Consider the following 22,049-nt stretch of genomic DNA (forward strand, 5'->3'; position numbering starts at 1 on the left):
ACCTTCAGTATTTCAGACCATTTATAATCCATTACAAAGTCTTCAAATCTTCAGAAAATGAATGCATTAATGGAAAATGTCCAAAAAAATATCTTCAAATAGCTTCTTTTACTGCTTCTATTTTTATTGTTATGCATACAGACCACCTACAATGATGAGTTTCTTTGATTTTACCAAGTTGAAAATCTCTGGAATATAATCAGGAAGAAAATAGAGGATCATAAGCCATCAAACCAAACTGAACTGCTTGAATTTTTGCACCAGGAGTGGCATAAAGTTATTCAAAAGCAGTGTGTAAGACTGGCGGAGGAGAACATGCCAAGATGCATGAGAACTGTGATTAAAATCCTGGGCTATTACACCAAATGCTGATTTATGAAACTTTATTAATATGAAGTTGTTTTCTTTGCATTATTTGAGATCTGAAAACTCTGCATCCATGTCATCATCATACTTTTTGATCCCCCACTCTTCAGACAGATTAGCCTCACCTGAATAATAACTCACCTCAGCTGTGGACTTTATTTCAACCCGTCTGTTCGTTAAGTATTGCTGATCCTGAGTGTGTATCGTGTCTTTTCCATTTACTGGTTTTAAGCCAGTTCTGCCTGTACTCATTTTGCTTTATAGATTTGTGTCTTGGATTTCTGTATCCGTTTACTGTTTTTACCGACTGCTTTTGCCATTGCTTTCGCTACTACACTTTACACTTTCTTTGGGTTACTCTGCACTTCTGAACCAAGATAATTCCATTCATTAAAACGGAGATGAGAATAAACACTGAAAAGTGGACATAAGGTTTTAAAGTTAACAACATGACAAGTTAAGCTTAGCTCAAGCTGATGTGTGTCTTATTATGGTGAGTATATGAGACCTATCTGCTTCTTTTAAATCAGCATTCATGCTTCTTCATGAGGCACATTAGAGAAACTAGAAATTAAAGAAGAGAGATTTTTGTCTTCATATATACTGCTTTTTTAAAAAGATTTGTTACAAGCAAGCTGGTAAAGAAGACCACACAAACCTCAGAGAGGACCTTATGGAATAATAAACCAAGAAAAGTCCCAATTCTTGAACTTTTTAAACAGAAGATACTCTTACCTAATAATCATACTCTTTGATAAATATCATGTAAATCCTACTTTTATTGCTGTATTTTGCATAATGAACACCTCATGCTTTACATGTTAAGTCAGTGGATGATTTAATGCTCTGAACCAGGCAGAACAAAGCAATAGCTGAAAGTAATAAAAGTGCATGTGTTTCATTAACACTATCAGTAGGGAAGATGCTGTTCCCGCAGAGGTCAGGGCCGCTGACGATAAACGGAAGCTGGGCTTCCTCATTTGGTCAGGTGTGTGTGTGTGTGTGTGTGTGTGCGTGTGTGTCAGTACGGACCTGCTCTGCAGATGTGGTGTGTGTTCCATTACACACGAATATCTGCACTCTGACTCGCTCCCTTCTGCTACAAATTATACAATAGCAAGGTCAGTGCTGATAGGAAGTGATGACACCGCCTCTGAGGAAGTGTAGCAACTAGCGTGCTATCTCTCTGTGATGTCCTAAATGTGGTTTAAATCCAACCAAATATGACCTACTGTATTCTTTATTACCGGTACACTAGGCTATAATCAATGCAATCAACTAATTTAACACTGCTTATGCAGATGTGCAAATGCACACTATACACAGCTTAGGATAGGACTGTGGAACAGTTGAACTGGGCATTGAAATTTGAAGAAAAAAAAAAGGCATTGACCAAAAAAGGCATTGACCAAAAATGGCATTGACCAAAAATGGCATTGACCAAAAATGGCATTGACCAAAAATGGCATTGACCAAAAAAGGCATTGACCAAAAAAGGCATTGACCGAAATGTCTCAGTACTACAAAGTACCGAAATGTAAAAAAAAATAAATAAATAAATAAATAAACGGTGCTTATTTTGGATACTTTGCATTAGAGCTTAGATGTGCCCAAAAAATCCGCCCGACCCTCCCCATAAACTGTCGTTAGGGGCCCAAGCCTGATTTAAACCAGTCATTATTTTTTGTAATTCCAGCGTTAAAACTGAGCTTTTTAAAAACAATTTTGGGCTGTTTGAATGAGCAAAATCTGTTCAGAATGATGTTTATTACCATTGCAACACTGAAGAAGCATAAAACTATTATTTAAGAAAAATGAAGAGCAGCAAAACACAGCGCTGCAGGTCAACTGCGGACAAGTGTAGGAGCTCACGTGTGCGTGAGCCCCAGAGCTGTGTGATTATAATATTCTAACTTGTGCAACTTTTATATATATATAAAAAAAAGGTTTGATTTGTTACTTTGCTCTATTGTGAATATCAAGCCGTAGCTTTATATAAATAAAAATAGCATTAAAAAACAGACGCCTACGTCACAAACTATTGTCTTGAGCCCGACCCAGCCTGAGGAAAGTGGTGGAAAATCTCGGCCAACCCGGCCCAAGTTTGCGTCGGGCCTCGGGTGGGGTCGGGTTTGGGCAGAGAATCTATGCTCTACTTTGCATAAAACACATCTAAACGTTGCAAGTGAGGTTTAAATTAAAAAAAATACAAGGGCATCCTGGCAGACATAGTAGCGAGAGCATGCACAGAAACGTGGACAGCAAGAAAACTCATGTTGCCGTGATCTAAAGTCTGGCTCTACTTCATAACATTCATCCACGCTTCATTTCATTTAAAGTGTTGACACACAACCACTGTGCTGCACACTCTCTTTCTCTTTCTCTATTTCTCTCTCTTTGTCTCTCATTTTTTTATTTTTTGATAAAACATTTGATCAAAAAAACTATTGTGTATCACTATTAAATTCAAGTACTGTATCGTTATTAATCATTTTAAAACAGTACCCAGCCCTATTGGGGATAAGGTGTTTCTGAATTCAATCAAATCCTCACAGCATTGCTCCAAAAAATGTAGTAGAAAGTATTTTCCTTGCATAGTAGGTACAGTAGTTACTTCTACAAAAGCAGAATGAACCCTTGTCAATAACTTTGATTAAATAATAATAAAAAAGAAATGAGAGGGAGTCCCAAAACTTATGTTGTATATAATACTATATAATACTATATGCTGTATGTATGTATAGTGTAGCTCCTCTACAGGTGCTGGTGTGGGAAGACTGTTCCTGTGCAGTGTCCGTCAGCAGCACAAGCTTTATCAGAAGCACTGGACATTCTTTCTCACCAGCAGCTCATCTGGAGACTGATTAAACAGCCAGGCTGACAGCAGAGCTGCATAAACATGAGGCTGAGGTTATCCACAGAGGACCTGTCCAGCCTCCAGTGACAAAGCAGTGACAAAGCTGGCTATGAAAGGAGAAGGCCAGCATGTGGAGCTAATAAATCATCCACCTTTAAATTATACTAATAGACCAACACTAGGGGTCAGTATTTTAGGCCTGTTTGCTTGTTAAATATCTGTATTTTTTAACCAACAGCATTTGAATTTAAGGAATGTAAGGATGTGTCCTCATTTCCATATTTAAATCACCTGTAACATTTTTTTGAACAATATTTGATCCCAAAAACAATGATAACTGTCATTTTAAGACTATTTAGGCTACTGATTTACAGACTGAAATTACAGACTGAATTACCTACTGTTTTTTTTGCTGAACTCTGTGGTCCTCCGGTAAGTTTAGTCCTGTCTGGATGCACATCTCTGAGTTTCATCACCTCGCGTTTAATACAATTTAAGCTATTTGTCCACTGCCACGCACTGTAATTACACTTTGGGCGCACTTTTCCACAGAGATCCATATAAAACACAACAGCGAGTGGAAATGGAGGAGCTACTGAACATGATGTCATGTGACTGAGAAAGCCTAAAATCTTAATGGACCTCCTGTTTTTTTTCAATTACAGTCCGGATGCAAGAGTTTTATTACTGAGTAAAAGTGTGAACAATTTTTCACAGACGTCCCCTTGAGAAAATAATACAGATAGAGCGCATAAAGACAAGATAAAGATGAAATAAAAACACCGTTACCCATTAAATCCCATTACTTTTCTAATAGAAGTATTAAAGGAAAGGCTCTGTAGTGGATGATGAGATGGGTGCATCAAATTTGGGAAATTATTTTTGGAGCTGGCCCGAATAACGTTTTTTGAGCTCCGAATATTCGGCACTGATTGGTAGAGCAGAGGAAAGCTATTGTAAATTGTTACTGTTCTTGGTCTATTTTGGTTTAATAATTGTGCAGTGCATAGCCCTATTACTGATTTTAGTGTTTTTGCACTTGGGCTATGAGCTCAATATGAAATAGTTAGTTTGCTTAGAAATTATTTTATATTTTCATACCATGTTAAATTATATTAGGTTAGAGGAAATTCTTGTAGGCTAGGCTTTTTGTAACTGATTTAGCCCCTACTGCTGCCACATTACCCCTTACATTTTATTATATAAATCAGTTTCGAAGTGCCTGCAAGTTTTTATCATGTATAACATTACTTTTTAATGTCAGAAGTAGCTTCATCATGGCAATACATGGCAGATACTAGAAGTGTCACGATTTCCATATTCTATCGAAATCGATCGAAATTATGTCATGGTCTCGAGCCTCAAAGTCAAAAAGAGGATCGTCGATCCCTCCTGCAAATGACGCAGCACGCTACGCAAATGACGCAGCACACTGTAGCCGACCCTTGCGGACATTGTGACTACCAAAAAAAAGCCACTAGATGGCATTACATATATATCTTAATTAAATAATTTAAATTTGACCGTTAGTGCCTAATGTGGCGTATTACAGATCACTTGTATCACTTTGCATCACTTATATCAAGCCCACCTTTTGAAATAAGATATTGTAAATTTGATAAATCAAACCAATGACTGACCATAGAGTAATCTAAAACTGGCATAGGCCTCTTTGCTGTTAAAAAAAAAAGAAAAAAGAAAATCGAGAATCGAATCGAATCGTGACCCTAAAATCGGAAATAAAATCAAATCGAGGATTTAGAGATAAGATAAAAAAAGATAAGTTTGCTAGCAGGAATAATCTTGTTTTTTTTTACACCGTCAAGAAATAATACTTACCGCATTTAGACGGTTTCTCAAGCTTGATGTGCCACCACTATATGCTAGTTGAATATCACATATTAGGCACACTGCCTTTGTCTTGTCTACACTCATTTGAAATGCTTTCAAACAGCTGAGCTTCTCGAAATTTTGCCTCTCTTATATTGCCGTTAATCTGAACGGAAGTTTGCTGTTAGATCGAGGTGGAGCTAAGGAAAGAAAAAAAAACGAATATACGAAATACCAAAATTAAAAACCAAATACCTACTCAACGAGCGAATACCCAAATACCCGAATATTCGGGTCCAGCCCTAGAAATTATTTGCCTGAACTTTATACATAAGTGTCTAAAGCTCAATGTAAAAAATATATATATATATTCTGTACATACAGTTCTGAGATTATACTACATTCAGTATATGAAGAAGCATCTTTGTTAGATATTCATCTTTTTATCACTAATTTTCAGTAAATTGGTACTAAATTAGCCAAAAACAAATCTCGGGTGGGACACACTGACCTTATTTTTCCCCTCATAAATATGTAAATAAGCATGGCACAGCTATTCTCCTTTGGGGCTGTTATGTAAATGCAGTGTGTCTGAGACTGACATGGCTTCCAGCTGCATCACGGCATCAGTTAATAATAAACAAACATACGATAGCCATAGGGTGGTTCGAGTATCCATAGAGTGGTGATTCTGATGAGCTGGTACTTTTTCTAGAAGCCTCAGGGAACCTCAGTGATTGCTTTCTAATACGATTACTGTTGGCCTTATGGACACAATATAGCGTTTCAAAGTCAAAGTCCATCAACGATCTTCCAGAGTCTGTGTGATCTTCTATATGTACTGTACTTCACTAGAATTTCTCCAGTGTAAAGAGTGTAGTAGCTCTGCACTGTTCTTGTGTAAAACTGGTGGTTTTTAACATGTCCCCAACAATTGGTAAGGCTAGGAAGCTGCTGGTCAAAAATGTTGTGCTCAGTTTTCTTAGTTTTGCAAAACTAAAACACTATATTTAGGTCAAATTTGGTGGTTAGTCTGGTATACACATGACAAATTTTTGGTGATAATTTTTTTTTCGGGTCCGAAAACTTTTGGAGACGAAGTTTTTTCGGGTCCCACAATTTTTTGGTGACAAAATTTTTTCGGGTCCCCAATTTTTTTGGTGACAAAATGTTTTCGGGTCCAAATATTTTTGGAGACAAATTTTTTTCGGGTACAATTTTGTTTTGGTGACAATTTTTTCCGGGTCCGTAAATTTTTGGATTCAATCTCCTTTAGAATCTGATGATTTTAGAAAGAATTCTGTTGCGCTCTCTTTTAGCTCGTCAGCTCTCTTATCTGAATTCTAATTCTGTGTTTCTTTGGTTTATTGATGTTTGAATAAGCAGATAAATGCTGGGTTTGCTGTTGTAATATATATGTTAGCAGTAGCTCTTGTATCAGCATCATTAGCAGTGCTGTGGTTGCTCAGGTAACCAACAAATGTTGTCAGAAAAAAATATCCTGAGTGAGAACTAATAGAAACTTTTGTTTTTAAAAAGAAAACATCTGGCATTGCAGGAATGGTAGCAAAAGCACATTGAGGCCATTTATTATGATTTTTTTTTTCTTCCCCATTTAGAAACAGTACTGTTTTCAAATTTAATAAAAATAAATAAAAGCAGGACTGGTGCTTTAAGTCTAAGTCTATTAATCAATTGTGGGGTTTTTTTCGATTGTGTTATTGTACTGAGAATCATAGAAGGTATAATTACCACCCACAGTGGACAGTGCAGTGGGTGGTAATGATTGTGATATGGCCCTAAAACAATATCACAATATTTCATGGTATTTTTACGATAGCGATACTCTTGGTGATATGACAACATAGTGATTTAAAAAAAATAAATCAAGAGTACACTGCTGCAACAAAATGAAAAATTATTTTTATTATTGTATACAATATGATACGGCACTCCTCTAATGGATATATTAAGTATACAAGAATTTTATCAGATTTGTAACAGAAGTCAATGATTCAGAATGTCATTATACTAATAATGCACTCCACATATCTCCATATATTCAGGATTAAAGTAAAATAAATGATACTGTACAGATATAATCTGTCTCTAGTAGATTTATAATGGGAAATGAGAACAGAGTGAATTTTTTCTTTTGCTAAACACAGCAAAAAAGTACCGTATTTTTCGGACTATAAGGCGCACTTAAAAACGTTTAATTTTCACAAAAATTGACAGTGCGTCTTATAATACGGTGCGCCTTTTGTATGGATTTTACTCGTCAGGTTGTAAGGAGCAGTAAACACACACTCCGTGCAGCGTTATAGAGAGTTTCAGTGCTATACAGAGTCCAGAGCCGTGCAGCTCCGAGGCTGAGCAGCAATAGCATTAGCTAGATGCTAACCGCTAAGCTAGCTAGCTTATTCACTGAGATCAGTATTATCTAAATTTTACTCGTCAGGTTGTAAGGAGCAGTAAACACACACTCCGTGCAGCGTTATACAGAGTTTCAGTGCTATACAGAGTCCAGAGCCGTGCAGCTCCGAGGCTGGAGCAGCAAATAGCATTAGCTAGCTTATTCACTGTTCAGAGATCAGTATTATCTAAATTTTACCCGTCAGGTGTAAGGAGCAGTAAACACACACTCCGTGCAGAGCCGTGCCGCTCCGAGGCTGGAGCAGCAATAGCATTAGCTAGATGCTAACCGCTTAGCTAGCTAGCTTTTTCACTGTTCAGAGATCAGTATTTTCTAAATTTAGCACTTTTAATACTGCTGGAGCAGTATTATTAGAGTTAGATGCTAATCGCTAAGCGTTCACCGTTCAGAGGTGAGTTATCGGCCTGTAAGTCTGTGCTGCTTTGCCTGGCTAGCATTAGCTAGATGCTAAGCGCTAACTCTCTCAGAGGTGAGTTTTATCAGCCTGTAATCTGCTTGTTTACCGTGTTAAAACAAGCTACGGGGGACGAATCGCTAGCTAATATCTCACTGTCTTACCAGAACACGCAGGATTACTCAGTGTAACGCTGTCGTTTAAGTTTGGGTTAACTTTACTAGTTTAGGTGACTAGCTAGCGTGCTAGCGGATAGCTATGCTAACGCTGGTGCAGCAAGCCTTAGTGGACATCTGGAAATCTAAGCTTACTGTAAATAAACTGAAGCACGTTACTCACCCAAATAAACAGTTTTCAGGAGAGGAATCTGTGTAGATTAATATCCAGCACTCGTTTGACTTTGAAACAGCTAGATTTGTATAGGGAGACGCTCCACCGGCAAGCGACCACCCCCGGTGGGGGAAGGGAAACATGGCGCCACCCCTGTTCACTTTGATATAGGCACCCTTTCTAGTGTCACTTAACGCGCCTTATAATGCGATGCGCCCTATGTATGGAAAAATAGCAGAAAATAGGCGTTCTTTGATAGTGCGTCTTATAATACGGTGCGCCTTATAGTCCGAAAAATACGGTAGTTCCCTGATGTGATAATTAAGGGGTGGGTGATATGGCACGATAATTCATGGTATAATATCGCTCACAATATTGAAAAATTTTGGCGATCTTATTGCATACGATAAGATAAGGTACATGTGAACAGACAAGCAACTCATCAAGAAATCACAACCACAAACAATGCAGGAGTCAGAGCAGAGTTATTCAGCTTCCACAGAACATGAAGAAAGGTCATGGGATATGATACTAGCCCATGCCTGAGGATATGCCAGATATGCTATTTTACCCAGTTAATCGTTTAATCAGTTCTTAAAGAAAGCTGTGTGGCACTGATTCAGGAGCTTCTAACAGTGACTTTGACACTTGAAAGTCCACATTCCACATTGCTGAAAGATAAGCTTCAAGTGAAGGTAAACATTGTGTTTTAACGGTAACTAAGCTTCCACTTTTCTCACACTGAACACACACATTCCTTTATTTCAGAAGTTCTCACAGCTACAGCAATTAATGGGAACCACAGTCTGTGTCATTAGCCCTGTCGCATCACCCCACCCCCCTTAACATTAACAAGCAAAACAGCATTTCAAACTTTCATACACTACGGATGTGACCGAAATGGGTCCCTACTTGCTCATTACTATTGACCTATAAAATTTACACAAAAATCATAAATTAGAAACTAATGCATTCTGATCCACTTCTAATGTATAGCTGTACTCCAATTAGAGATAAGACTCTCTGACCGACACTGAGCCTGAGCCGAACTAGGGCCGGGCAAAGATTTCCCACCACCTTTCTCGAGCCCTGTTGTGTAAGCCTCGAGAAATTGTCTGTAACACAGGCCTATGTATTTTATGATATTTTTTTATTTTATATAAAGCTATGGCGTGATAATCACAATATAGCAAAGTAACAAATCACACTGTCCTCTTAAAAAAAAAAAAAGGACCACAAGTTATAATGTTATAATCACGCAGTGCTGGCCTGCTAAGTGTGCACACCCCAGCTCCTCCACTCGTCCGCATTCCACTTTAAATTTACATTGTTAATTTTCTTAAAAAACAGAACTATGCTTCTTCCATGCTGCACTGTTCTTCAACATCCTTCTGAACAGATTTCACTCACTGAAACAACTTGGAATTGTAGTTAAAAGATCAATATATATTGGGCACGATCTAAGCTCTACTACAGATGTAGTTCACAAGAAATAAGTAAAATAAGTGCTTTGTGTGTGATTAAAGTGCCCTCGGAATCATGCTCAGAACATCCTGGACACTCAAGAGAGTAGAATGGCTGATGCATTAAGGATTGCACTGAAATATAAATTTGAAAAAATAAATAAATAAATAAAATAAATAAATGAAAATAAGTGGTCTCAGTGTATTCTTGTCTTGCTTTTCAGTGAAAAAGCTGTTATACTGTAGTTTTGTAATTATTTATAAAAAAATATTAACATTTACGACAGACAGCACATGAAGAAGTAGTAAATTAAATTTAGTTAGCCGGTTACAGACAGACAGACAGACAGACAGACAGATACTTTACTTATCCCAAAGGAAATTTAGGAATTTCCTTTGGGATAAGTAAAGTATCTGTCTATCTGTCTGTCTAAGTAAACTAATGAGTGCGACACATGATGCTGAACTTTTTTTTTTTTTGTGAGCAGAGTGTAAAAATGAACTTGAAAAAAAAATGACCCTCCCTGACCCAGGGTGGCTGAAGTGAGAACTGTGGACCTGCTGCTGCTACTGCTGACAAAAATAAATAAATACAGGAACACTAAATTAAATTGTATTCTGGTCGACAATCAGCTGTATTCAAAGGTAGTTCACAAGAAATAATAAATGCACTTACTGAATATTGAATCAAAACTGTTTAGCCAACTAATTTATATCAAACAGTATTGTGTTTGGAGGTGTGTCTGCTAAATACAGTATGTATAAAACGTTCCCTTTCCTAGTTGTACAACAAGAGATGTGCAGATAGACACAGTCTTCTCACTGTCAGCACGGCAGAAACAGCTGAGCAAACACAAAGTTAACGAGTTATTGGAAGAGAAGCAATTAAAGGAAAAAGCAGCACTCACAAAACAAGCAAGTAAAAAAAAACCTGATCATTAATGTGTAAACAAAGACGCAGGCGGTCCTTGCCTGATCTAAGCGCTTATTAACCTGCATCTGATTCGCTCAGTTCTGCTGAGAAGGATGTAAATCAGGGATCAGCATCAGCAGTAAGTGATTAGCATGTGCTGTTAACCAGGGAATACAGGAAAGCTGGATTCAACATCCACCTTTTGTTCTAGATAAGTAGCTCAAGCTCTTCCCATAAGCTTTAAAGTAAAACTTTATGGGTCTGTTTTCTAGACAGGGATTAACCTCCTGAGACCCAGACTTTTGCTTGGTGTGCATTTTCTCCTTGCTATTTGGGATTAGTAGGCAGGGCTCTAGACTAACTTTTTGCACTGGTTACAACTTTTTTTCTCAGGTGCACCAGTACAAATTTTCAACTGCATTGCCTTTAACACTGCAGATTTACAGGTTGACTTTTTTTAAGCACTGTCCATTTAGGCAATATTGACTCCTAAATAATTAATTAACAATCTGGACAGTATTTATTTGAAGCACAATTCTCGAAGAAAGAAAACTAAATACTGAAAATGTGTTGCTGTTTAAAGTGCTTAACTTATCTTAAATTTAACTATAAATGAAATAAAAACAAAATATAAAGGTGCAAGTGTTTTAAGGGCTTCAAACCGAACATCTAGTAGCTCAATATCTTATGGATTATCCTCCATGACCTCAAAATAAATTTTATATTAGTTTGATACATCTTTATTCACCTAAATTACAATTTTTTTTTTGGAAAAAGTCACACATGTCAGCGTTTACTCAAATACATCTTAAAAAGTAACTACACTCTAAGACATTTTTACATTAATAGTTGAAATGTGTTGCGCTGTAGTAATAATCTATACCAGCCCTGCTTAAAATGCTTAAAATTAGATGCAATTATTTAAGAGAATTTAGATATTTGACCATATTTTGATCAACAGTGTACTTTTAAAGTAAAGTAAAGTCAAAATAAAATAAAAAGGATTTTCTGTAATGTTCTTGCTTTACAAGTATAAGTCTACAAGCTGATCTGATGACTTTTATTATGACACGTAGCAGATAGTGGAATAGCTGCATTGGCTAACGGCTAACTGGCTAACTAAATTGTTTGCACACTAGAGGCCTGGTAGAATGTAACAAGTATAAAAACTAAACTTTGTCTTTGTACAGAAACAACGTTCTAAACAGGGAACAGAGGTTTATGTTAATATTTAAAAATTATCCTTGCCATTTGGGATCATATGTCCTAAAACAAAATTTTAGCTTTCTACAGTAAGTAAATAAACTAGTTTTGAACATAAAATTGGATGAGAATTTTTAGTTGGCCCATGTTTCTCTCTGGACTGGCTGTAGAAACTTTTGACTGGGATTCCTGCCATCTTTTTCTCAATCAATTGATTGTTAGTTGTCATGTGATCACTAGATGTTACGCGCAGTGTCTCCATATGAGGCCAAAGGGTCAACGCTTTCCAAAATTTAGTATCATGGTGCAGAGAAGCAGAAATGTACAGCTCCCATACGAGAACGCAGGCTCTCAAGAGGTTAAGTCTAGTCTTAGACTATATTTTTCTTTTTAATAGAAAATCTTCATTTAAAATGCTGTGTAGTTTTAAACCGTTTATTTCAGTTAATTCATGAAACTAGGGCATAAAAAAGGAACTTAAACCTGCTGTTCATCAGCCAGGAAACTCTAGATGCTACCTGCATTCTGCATACTCTCAAATAATATCCTAAAACAATACTTCTTCAGCATGTTAGATGTAAAAATATAATATATGCAATATGTGATCTGCTTACACAGGCAATTCCAGGAAAAAGCAAAGTATAGCTTTAAATAAAACATGGAGAAATATGCAAAAACATGCTAAGATACACTAATTGGGAGAGCGCTAGCCTGTTTCTGGTAAATGCAAATGCCTAAAAAGTGTACCACACCTTCAGGAATGCCAGGAAGCTACATTTCCATCTTTATTACTGTAGTAAAACAACTGAAGGCAACTCAAAAGCATGCTACTGAATACATATTGTAAATCAATAATACATCAATCAATCAATAAAATTACAATCTACCCAACATGTAGATTTGGATCTAGCTTCTATATGAAAATAGTGTGGAATATATTTGGAGTTCCAAGAAGTGGAGCTGCAGAGGATTATACCATATTTCCGGCTGTGTTACTCTCCTGGAATGGAGAAGAATATTACTCAATAAGAATAATATATTTTGGCTCTTTTAGGACAATAAAATCTTGCCCTAAAACATTAATAATACACTATATTTAATTGTATTTAATGATGTTTCATAAAAGTGCCGGACAGCTACCCAAGACTTACAACTTCATCTGAAGAAGAAGAGAAAGGTTTCAATTTCTTAACTACACTTAATTAAGCTCGCATTCACTTAATGAACTGGATACTGAAGCCAGAAATCTGTCAACAGTAACAAAGAACTGCAACTGAGTGCAACAACAGCTTTACAAAGCTAAAGATGATGAAGGAAAGATGGTGTCTGTGCTCAAACTGGAACACTAATCCTTATTCCACTTTAACTGACTTTGACTTTTACTTACACTAAATGGACACAAGTGTTGGGACACCTGCTCTTTTATTGTTTCTTATGAAATAAAGCGTATTTAAAAAGAGTTTATTCAACTTTTGTTATAATAACAGTCTTTAATGTGCAGAGAAAGCTTTCTACTAGATTTTGAAGAATCATTGTGAGGATTTATTGCATTTTGCTATAAGAGCACCAAACTATCTGATCTCATCAACTATCAAACACAAATCATCCCAAAAGTATCAGCAAGCGAGCCAAACACCATTCCAGACAACAGAGTTCTTCCACTGCTGCACAGCTCAATAATGCAGAGTGCTTTATACCCCTCTAGCCAATGTCTGGCACTGGGCATGATGGCAATAGGTTTATATTTATCCTATTGTATTGTCAATACTACCCTATAGCAACTAGACAAGTTGTGTGGATTTGCATGCATTTGTATATCTGTGTCAGTAATACTGTATTGTTTCTTCTTTAATGTAGGGTTTTATTATATTATTTACCTCCTATTTCTATTCCCCCTGTGTTTGGTGGTGTAATAACTGTTGGTTAAATGGTTCATTCTGTATAACAAACCCCACTATTCTACAGCCATATGCAAAATCTGGCATGAAGCACATTAAGCCTGTGATCCCTCAAAAGGCTAGTAAACACTGTATCCTATTTTATTGTAAATGCTTTTCTCTTCATTTTATGTGGACAATAAGACCATTTAAATGGCACTAACAATACATTATGGTTACGCCATTATGCTATTATATATATATATATATATATATATATATATATATATATATATATATATATATATATATATATATAAACTTTTTAAACAGTTCTTTCATATTTGTAACCCTATACAAGTTATTTCTGGTGGTTAAAAGTGCAGGACAGTCTGCTACGATGTGTTTAATAGTTTGAGGAGTATCACAGAATTGGCAGGCTGGAGTCTGTTCACCAACCAGGAGGTGGGGGTGGGTAAGAGCAGTATGTCCAATTCGGCACCTAGTCATGATTGTGTGATCTTGTCTATTAAGGAAGTTCATATTGCATTTATTATTAATTACTGGGGATATTTCATACGGTTAATTTTGTGGATTTTAACTTGTGATTAATCTTAGTTTGGGAAATATATATTTTTCTTTACCTACTTCAGTCCACAATGTGTGTATGGAGTCACAGTTATTGAAGCCTTGATCAATGAAGTATAACTTTCGAAAATACTGTTCATTGTTATATCTATATAAACAAACATACAAATAAACACAATAGACGATAATATATCGATTATCAAATATTACTGAGGAAATGTCCATTTACTGCACAATATGCCGATAATGTAACTGTCATGACAGGTCTATCTCTGGGTGTTATACAAGCTGTGTGTGTAGCTGCACTTTAGATACTGAACTAGTACCTTAGTGGTACCTAGTCGGTAGTCAGAAGGTAGGTCTCGTGTATTGTTTTCGGACAGATAACTTAGAACAGATGCATTTTTAGACACAAATGATCTGAAACAGAAAAAAAAACCAACCTGAAGCAAACTGTGTGCCAGTCAGTGTTGAGCGCCTGGAGGTACTGCTCATCATAGATGCGCTGTCTGCATCCTGCACACACAGGCAAGCTTCCACCAGCTGTCAAACAAAAAGAACAGTCAGTAAGTTACCATGTATGTTAAAACTGTGCAATATATTTCATGAACGTCATTTTATAGAAATAAGTTAAATATGCACAAATACATTGAATATCATCGCTGTTCAAAAAAAAAATGTGTTTCCCAAACAGCAAATTTACTTACAGAAGAGAGATAAAACCATTTAAACTTTCAAGTGAAGTCTCATGTAGAATTTTTATTTGTCCATTCATCAAGAAATTTACAAACTGTGCAAGGGACAGTTTGTCTGTTCAAATTGTAGTAAATTAAAAATCAACAAAAATGGAGATACTTGTTTTTGTATTTTAGAATGATGTCCATTTTAACAGCTCCACACAGCATATAGAAACACTTTGTGTTTTTATCATTATACACTTTATTTTTTAACTCCTCAGTGTCAATGCACGACTGAGAATATACCAGCGACTGCATCCTGTGGGATGATGAACACTGAAGATCAGGGTGAAAGGAGGACAATAAAAGTATGTAGACAAACAGAAGGACTACAGTCTGTTCCAGAAAAAAAGCCTTCTGTGTGTACTGAATCCTTACTAAATCTTTCAGATGTCAGCTAAAGCTGGTTAGGTGTGTTTAGGTTACACACAGACAGCATGTAAAGACAGCATTAGCAGAGCACTCTGGGGGGCCTTCCTGCAGTTCATTTCACTGAGGTTAGTAATCAATACTCTGTGTGTCACTGTCTGAGTTCTGGGTGTTGAAAGCAGAGCAGATGATAGTGGCTTGCTTGCCCTCTGGAATACTTTTATATGTATTTCTGATGAATATTATTGTTTCTAGCTTTCCAATACAGGTTTGGCTGATGCCAAGCTATATACACTGCCAGACCTTAACCTCATTAAGAATCTTTGGGATGTGCTGGAGAAGAGTTTGAGCAGAAGTCAGACTCTACCATCATCAATGCTGCAAGATCTTGGGGAAAAATAAATCGATTGAAATAAGAAAAATAAAAAAAACACTGGAATGAAATAAATCTTGTGACATTGCAGAAGCCTATCAAAACAATGCCACAGTGAATGTGTGCTAGGGGTAGGCGATAACGATATACTTGGCGATATAGGAAAACAGGATGGATGGATGGATGGATGGATGGATGGATGGATGATGGATGGACTTAGAATTCAGTATGGTCCAGTTACAGAAAATTTTGACTGGCCAAGGTCTGGACCGATTTTTAACTTGTGTTCTGATTCAGTGATATATCCTGTAAGGTTGTTTGAATTATTAATTATGAATAATAATAATAATAATAATAATAATAATAATAATAATAATAATAATAATAATAATAATAATAATAATAAATGCCTCTCTGGACAGATTTTGTTTACATTTCTCACTGTCTCTCTGTTGCGCTCGGCGTGTCTTTAGTTTCTGCCCGTTCTCGTTTTTCCGCCCGTTTTCTCGGGCTCCCTATCTCCTTATAAAGGCGCTTTTTCACGGCCGCATCCCAATTCACTAGCCGGAGCAGCGGGACCGCGAACCTGAGGGGTTCGATCCCGAATGAGCGGTGTGTTTATTTATTTATTTATTTATTTTTCCTTACTGCGTCTGCACAGATCTGATTGGCACAGGAGAGCGTTTGGTGATCTTATCCCACACGTGATTGGTCTGTAGGTTTACTGGCCGCAACGCATGTATACAATTAAATCCTTCTCAGTAGTTTATCGGTTGGGTCCGCATTGGATAACGTTTGGGTCCGCCTATTAGTGACCTCTGCACTAGAGCATAAGAATTAGAATAAGCAAGTCATAAATCCTCCTAATTGTTGAAATACTTAAAGTTCTTATGGTCCATGCATAGACAAGTTCTACTTCCAGACTACTTCCACTGCATTAGCCTTTTAATGCAATTATCCTGGAGACTTGAGCAGGCAGACTCATCAGAGAGCACAGTCTGCTGCTGCTCAATGAATATATGTCCATCAATGAAAGTCAGAGAAGAGAATTTTAGTGCAAGCAGTGCTGTTTGCTTCATTTAACTATTGCAAAACAACATCAGAATGTTCTCTCAGTGTATAACAATTATCGTTAGTCCTTCTGGAACATTGAGCTACTCATAAGAAAAAAAAAGTCACTGCAAAGGCAGCGTTGATGAGATCACCATGAGACCTAACTAAATACTCAACCCTAACTGTAGTCGCATAGCAAACAGAAACTGGATTTTTTGCTAAAGACAATAGGGTTCCAGTCCGTCATAGTCCAGGTTTAGTGTTCACAACAAAACTAAGCAACTGAAGGTGACAGTGGTTGTCTGATGGATGACCTCGACAGTGGTTAATTACAATGTGTTGTCCCTCTCAAAGTCGAGAGCGGGTGGGGGGGGGGGGGTGGAAGCTGGAGTAAATACAAGGTAACCGCATAGCTTCCATCCACATGGCTGGGCACATGCTTGTAAACACACATGTTGAAGGCTGTGCACCTCAGTCCAGCACAGTTTTGGGCAGATATTTCCAGCTACAGCTGAATTCACGCTTTTAATCCCAGAAAAACGCACTTATTTGCTTTTCAAAAAAACATTTAAATGCCTGATTAAAGGTCCAATTACTGTTGTTTTGCTGTTTTCCTTAGGTTTTGAGTGCTCGGAGCTGACTCAGCTCTTGATCGGTCCGGATGCAAGACAACTTGCGGGTGGGGGCGGGACTGATAACATCATGGTCCCTGCATTGTTTAATTTCGCGATACATATTGTAAAAAAAAAAAGAACATTTGCAATGTAAATTTTTCCAATATTGTGCAGAACTAGTTAATGTTATATCAATATAGAAAAAACACAAAATCAACAGGTGATACACTTCTCCTCTATCACATTAAGTTCACATAATAGCCCTTCTGAACGTATCTTGACACTGACATCACATGAATTATGAATTACAATGAACAATATTTTCATATTTGATGCCATAAGTAAAGTTCCTGCCATGATCTTACGGTTAAAGACAGCAGGACACACAAACAGGACTCATAAAGAGCTGGAAAATGCACCGTGTACGGTTTTTCCATAAAAGCTTTAAAAACAGTGTGCAGTGTGTCTGTACTGGATTCCACTGGGTTCTCAGCAAATCAATAGACAGCTGTTTTCACCCTTAGAGAGATTCTGCTAACCGCTCTATCACCTAGTGGGTTGTAGCGACATGTAAAAACTTCATTCCATTACACTCACACTGCATACGTGTATGATTTTATGTAGGATTTACGGCAGAACTCTGTTTACTGTGCATTTCCACAGAATTAAGCTAATTTCAGCACAGATCTTTTGGCAAAACACAGTCACAATCAGTAGTCAACAACACCCTCACCCAGCACTTCTCACCCACTCTGACACACTCACCCTCACATGAGGACCATGTGAGGAACCAGGCTAAAAGATGCCTATGTGTCACTGGAGCACTTGTCCACCAGTCTGGCATTTGCACAAGATACCATGGAGTAGGTCACATCACCATACACAGTATATTTATATATTTCTCAGTGATGTCAGCATCAGAATTAGCACGTACTGTCTGTAAAAGAAAAGCAAACAACCTGATACATATTTTTTTTGGCTGAATTAATTAAATATAAAAGTAATAAGCAAAAATATTAGACATTTACACACAAGCAGAAGGTAAATGTAACATCTGATAAAGTCAAATTATTCTATGTTCAATGTTGTTTGAACCAAGTTTTTCGGTAAACTGGAGGAGCTACTCTCACAAAACATACATTTTTACTTTTTTTTTACTTCTGATAAACCTGAATAATTTATATGGGGTTTTATACAAGGCTAATTTATATGGGGAACATGGGCTTCTCTCACTGTTCTCATTGAAATGCAGAGCAGCATAGTTTTCACAAAGACATTCATCACAGCACAGGAGAGTCCTGATTCAGCAGCAGAGATTACACACACAATACTGTCGCATTCACACAAAAACCTTGTATCTCCATTGATGTCGTTTTACACTTTTTCACATAATGTGAACCTGGCATTTCTGGCACAGTGTGTCATGACTTCACTTCATTATAAATAAACCAATAGCAATGCTCCAAAATGACATTGAATATTTTTTCATTCGCTTTGAAAAGTTATTTAAATGTTTGACATTTTCTGAAGCTGGTTCAGAAATAAATGATAAAGAGTGCTGGGCAGGAATAACAGCTATCCTTAGAACACTTAACTAGCTTATTTTTCACACAAAAACACTGTAAATACATTTCTCATTACATCATAAGAAGGGCTTTGCCTTCTTTTTTAAAGTTTTATATGCATGTATTTCAAAAATAAAAAAATAACCCCACTCATCTGAAAGAAGCATCTGCACACCCAAAATCTATGCAAAAATCACTGTAATTAATTTAAAGCCAATTAAATTTAGACCAAGGCTTTGCGGCTTTAAGGTCACTTAAAAGACCTCATGAAAAAATCTTTGCTATTTTTAATTTGAAAGAGAGTTGTTAATTTTTTTCTTTCTTTCTTCTGTAAAGTTTCCCATTTTAAGATACTAACCCCCCAGTGTGGAGGCTGTACTCTAACCTTGGTAGTTTGACTAGCTAAGATAGCTAAGTTAGCTCTCACTGTGATGTACTGCTCAGTAGTTAAGATATGTAGTTTAGCTACATGTTTACGTGCTTATAGCCACATAGAGAGAGAATAAAATACTAGTGTTAGGCCAGTGATGCCTACATGTACAACAAATTTCATGATGAATGGACTAAAAAACGCTCCACATTTTTTCCTTTTTTCTTCTGTAGTTTCCAATTTGTAAATAAAACGTTTTTCTGTGTGTGTGACAGGGATAACAAAAATATTTTAAACCATTTGGCCAGAATATATACTGCTGTATATGCTGATAACCACCCAGTGTGGAGACAGTAACCTGCCTAGCCTAGGTAGTTAGTTAACCTTGGTTAGCTATGCTAGCTCTCACTGTGAATACTGCACAGTAGTTAAGCTAGTTTAGCCGCATGTTTACATGCTTACAGCCATTAAGAGAGTGAATAAAAATAATGCCAGCATAATTTGCAACAAAGGTTTTTTTTCCACACTAAGTTTTTTGGTTAGCTTAGATTAGTTAACCTAGGTTAGCTAGCTAGCTCTTGCTGTGAGTACTGCACAGTAGTTAAGCTAAAAAAAATTATGAGTTTCTTTTATTTTATCATATTGAAAACCTCTGGAATATAATCAAGAGGAAGATGGATGATCACAAGACATCAAACCAAGCTGAACTGCTTGAATTTTTGCACCAGGAGTGCAGGCATAAAGTTATCCAAAAGCAGTGTGTAAGACTGGTGGAGGAGAACATGCCAAGACGACAAAAAAACTGTGATAAAAAAAAAACAGGATAATTCCACTAAATATTAATTTTTTAACTCTTAAAACATTACAATATGAACTTGTTTTCTTGTTATTGTTTTCTGCAAATAAATACTCTAAATGACAATATTTTATTTGGAATTTGGGAAAAAATGTCTGTAATTTATAGAATAAAACAACAATGTTCATTTTACTCAAACATAAACCTATAAATAGCTAAATCAGAGAAACTGATTCAGAAACTTAAGTGATCTCTCAATTTTCCAGAGCTTTATATATGCTGTGAAACTAACCCCCGGTGTGGAGGCTGTAGTTAATTAACATAGGTTAGCTGCGCTAGCTCTCACTGTGAGTACTGCACAGTAGTTCAGCAAGTTTAGCTACATGTTTACATGCTTACAGCCACCAAAACAGTATATAAAATAATACTAGAGTAAATTCTCACTCATTAGAGGCGTATAGCTACAACACAGGGTCAGTGAAACCGATATTTAGGCTATATTTAAGTAGAAGAAAAATAATAACACACACACAGAAATTGCATGATACCCTATAGCTATATATAACCCATTGAATGAGGTGGGCTGCGTGCAGTTTCTCCCTAAAACAAACTACTACTGCCTACACACCTATACATAAAGCACCCCAAACCCCAACAGTAACCTTGAAAAGCGTCACACTTCCAGTACAACACTGCTCCCAGAGCGTGTGAAAAGTCCCGCCCTGCAGTGAGCATCCTTCCCTCCCTTCTTCACGACCTCTAATCACTATAAGCAATGGAAACACTCTGATCCCCCTCTAAACACCAACCTTCGTCCTCTCCCATGCGTTCGTCCTTCCAGGTGCAGCAGAGCAGCATCAACCTCATTCACCCTCCGAGCGGGAGCTCTGCGCAGAGCCGACCGTACAGAAACAGCGAGGAGAAACCGCGGGCTCGCCCAGTCCGTACCGCTCCCCCAGCTCTCCTGCAGAGAGCCGCGCCGCCGCCGGAGACACACTGCGGTTCCCGCACAGCACAGGGCCGACTCTGCAGCGAGCCAGCGCGGAGAGAGGGAGCCTGGAGAGGCGGGAGGGAGGAGACCTTCTTCCCGCCCGTATTCCGGCAAGCCCCGCTCTAGCGCTGGATGTCTCGCAAACGGCGTCTCGTGTCCGGATTGGCTAGTAGTTCCTACACAAACCCCTCCCGCTTCTCCCATTGGCTAGCTAAATCCACACTCCTGAGCTAGGATTGGTTCTTATTTTGCAGTCGCTAGCAGAGAGACGTTTCGTCCAATCAGAGTGGAGGAGGCGGGGTTTTTAATCTGAATACGGGTAGATAATGAACAATACAGGCAGGATTGAGCTGAGTGAGTAGCTATAGTCCCTGATAAAGTGGCTAAAAACCGCATAAGGAAAAAGAAATAACTTTAAAATACATTTTATTATTAAGCATATTGTCTTGTAACTTACATTGAACGAACTACAAAATAAAAAATGTAATTAATAAAATAATAAAAACTATGAAAACATAAATTAGCATTTGTTACCTGTCCCCCACTCTCTTACAATAAACTTTAACATGAAATATAATTATTAAAATCCTTTAGAGATGTATTTTTTGCATTGGCCCCTTCCACACGAATCCGGATATTTTTAAAAACTGTGGTTTTGTCTCCGTTTTGAACTTCCATCCGCACGAAAACAAAGTTTTCGGTCACTGAAACACCTTTCAAATAGGAGATTTTTTAAAACCGTGTGAACGGAGAAAACGGAGCTTTCTGAAAACGCTGACGTCACACAGCGAGTCTGCGCATGTCTGCTTTTTGTTTACATTAGCTGCAGAAATTGGTAGGGTACTCTTTTCGGCATAACAGCAGCGAACTCGTAAGTTTACAGCATATTACACCCGGCTGATCCAACTAATGAACCAACTGCC

General features: G+C 37.3%; 1 protein-coding gene across 1 annotated transcript in view; it reads right to left on the reverse strand.

The window, feature by feature from the left end:
* limk1a (LIM domain kinase 1a) overlaps positions 1 to 21,445 on the reverse strand; it is a 93,773-nt gene extending 72,328 nt beyond the window's left edge. The window contains exons 1-2 of the mRNA XM_022679049.2: positions 20,945 to 21,445; positions 14,702 to 14,801 (exon numbers count right to left, since the gene is read on the reverse strand). Of these exons, the coding sequence (XP_022534770.1) occupies positions 14,702 to 14,801; positions 20,945 to 21,002 (158 nt within the window). The 5' untranslated portion in view covers positions 21,003 to 21,445. The remainder of the gene's footprint in view (positions 1 to 14,701; positions 14,802 to 20,944) is intronic.
* Positions 21,446 to 22,049: the final 604 nt, after the last annotated feature.

The sequence above is a fragment of the Astyanax mexicanus genome, chromosome 4 (assembly GCF_023375975.1).
Source record: "Astyanax mexicanus isolate ESR-SI-001 chromosome 4, AstMex3_surface, whole genome shotgun sequence".
Lineage (NCBI taxonomy): Eukaryota > Metazoa > Chordata > Actinopteri > Characiformes > Acestrorhamphidae > Astyanax > Astyanax mexicanus.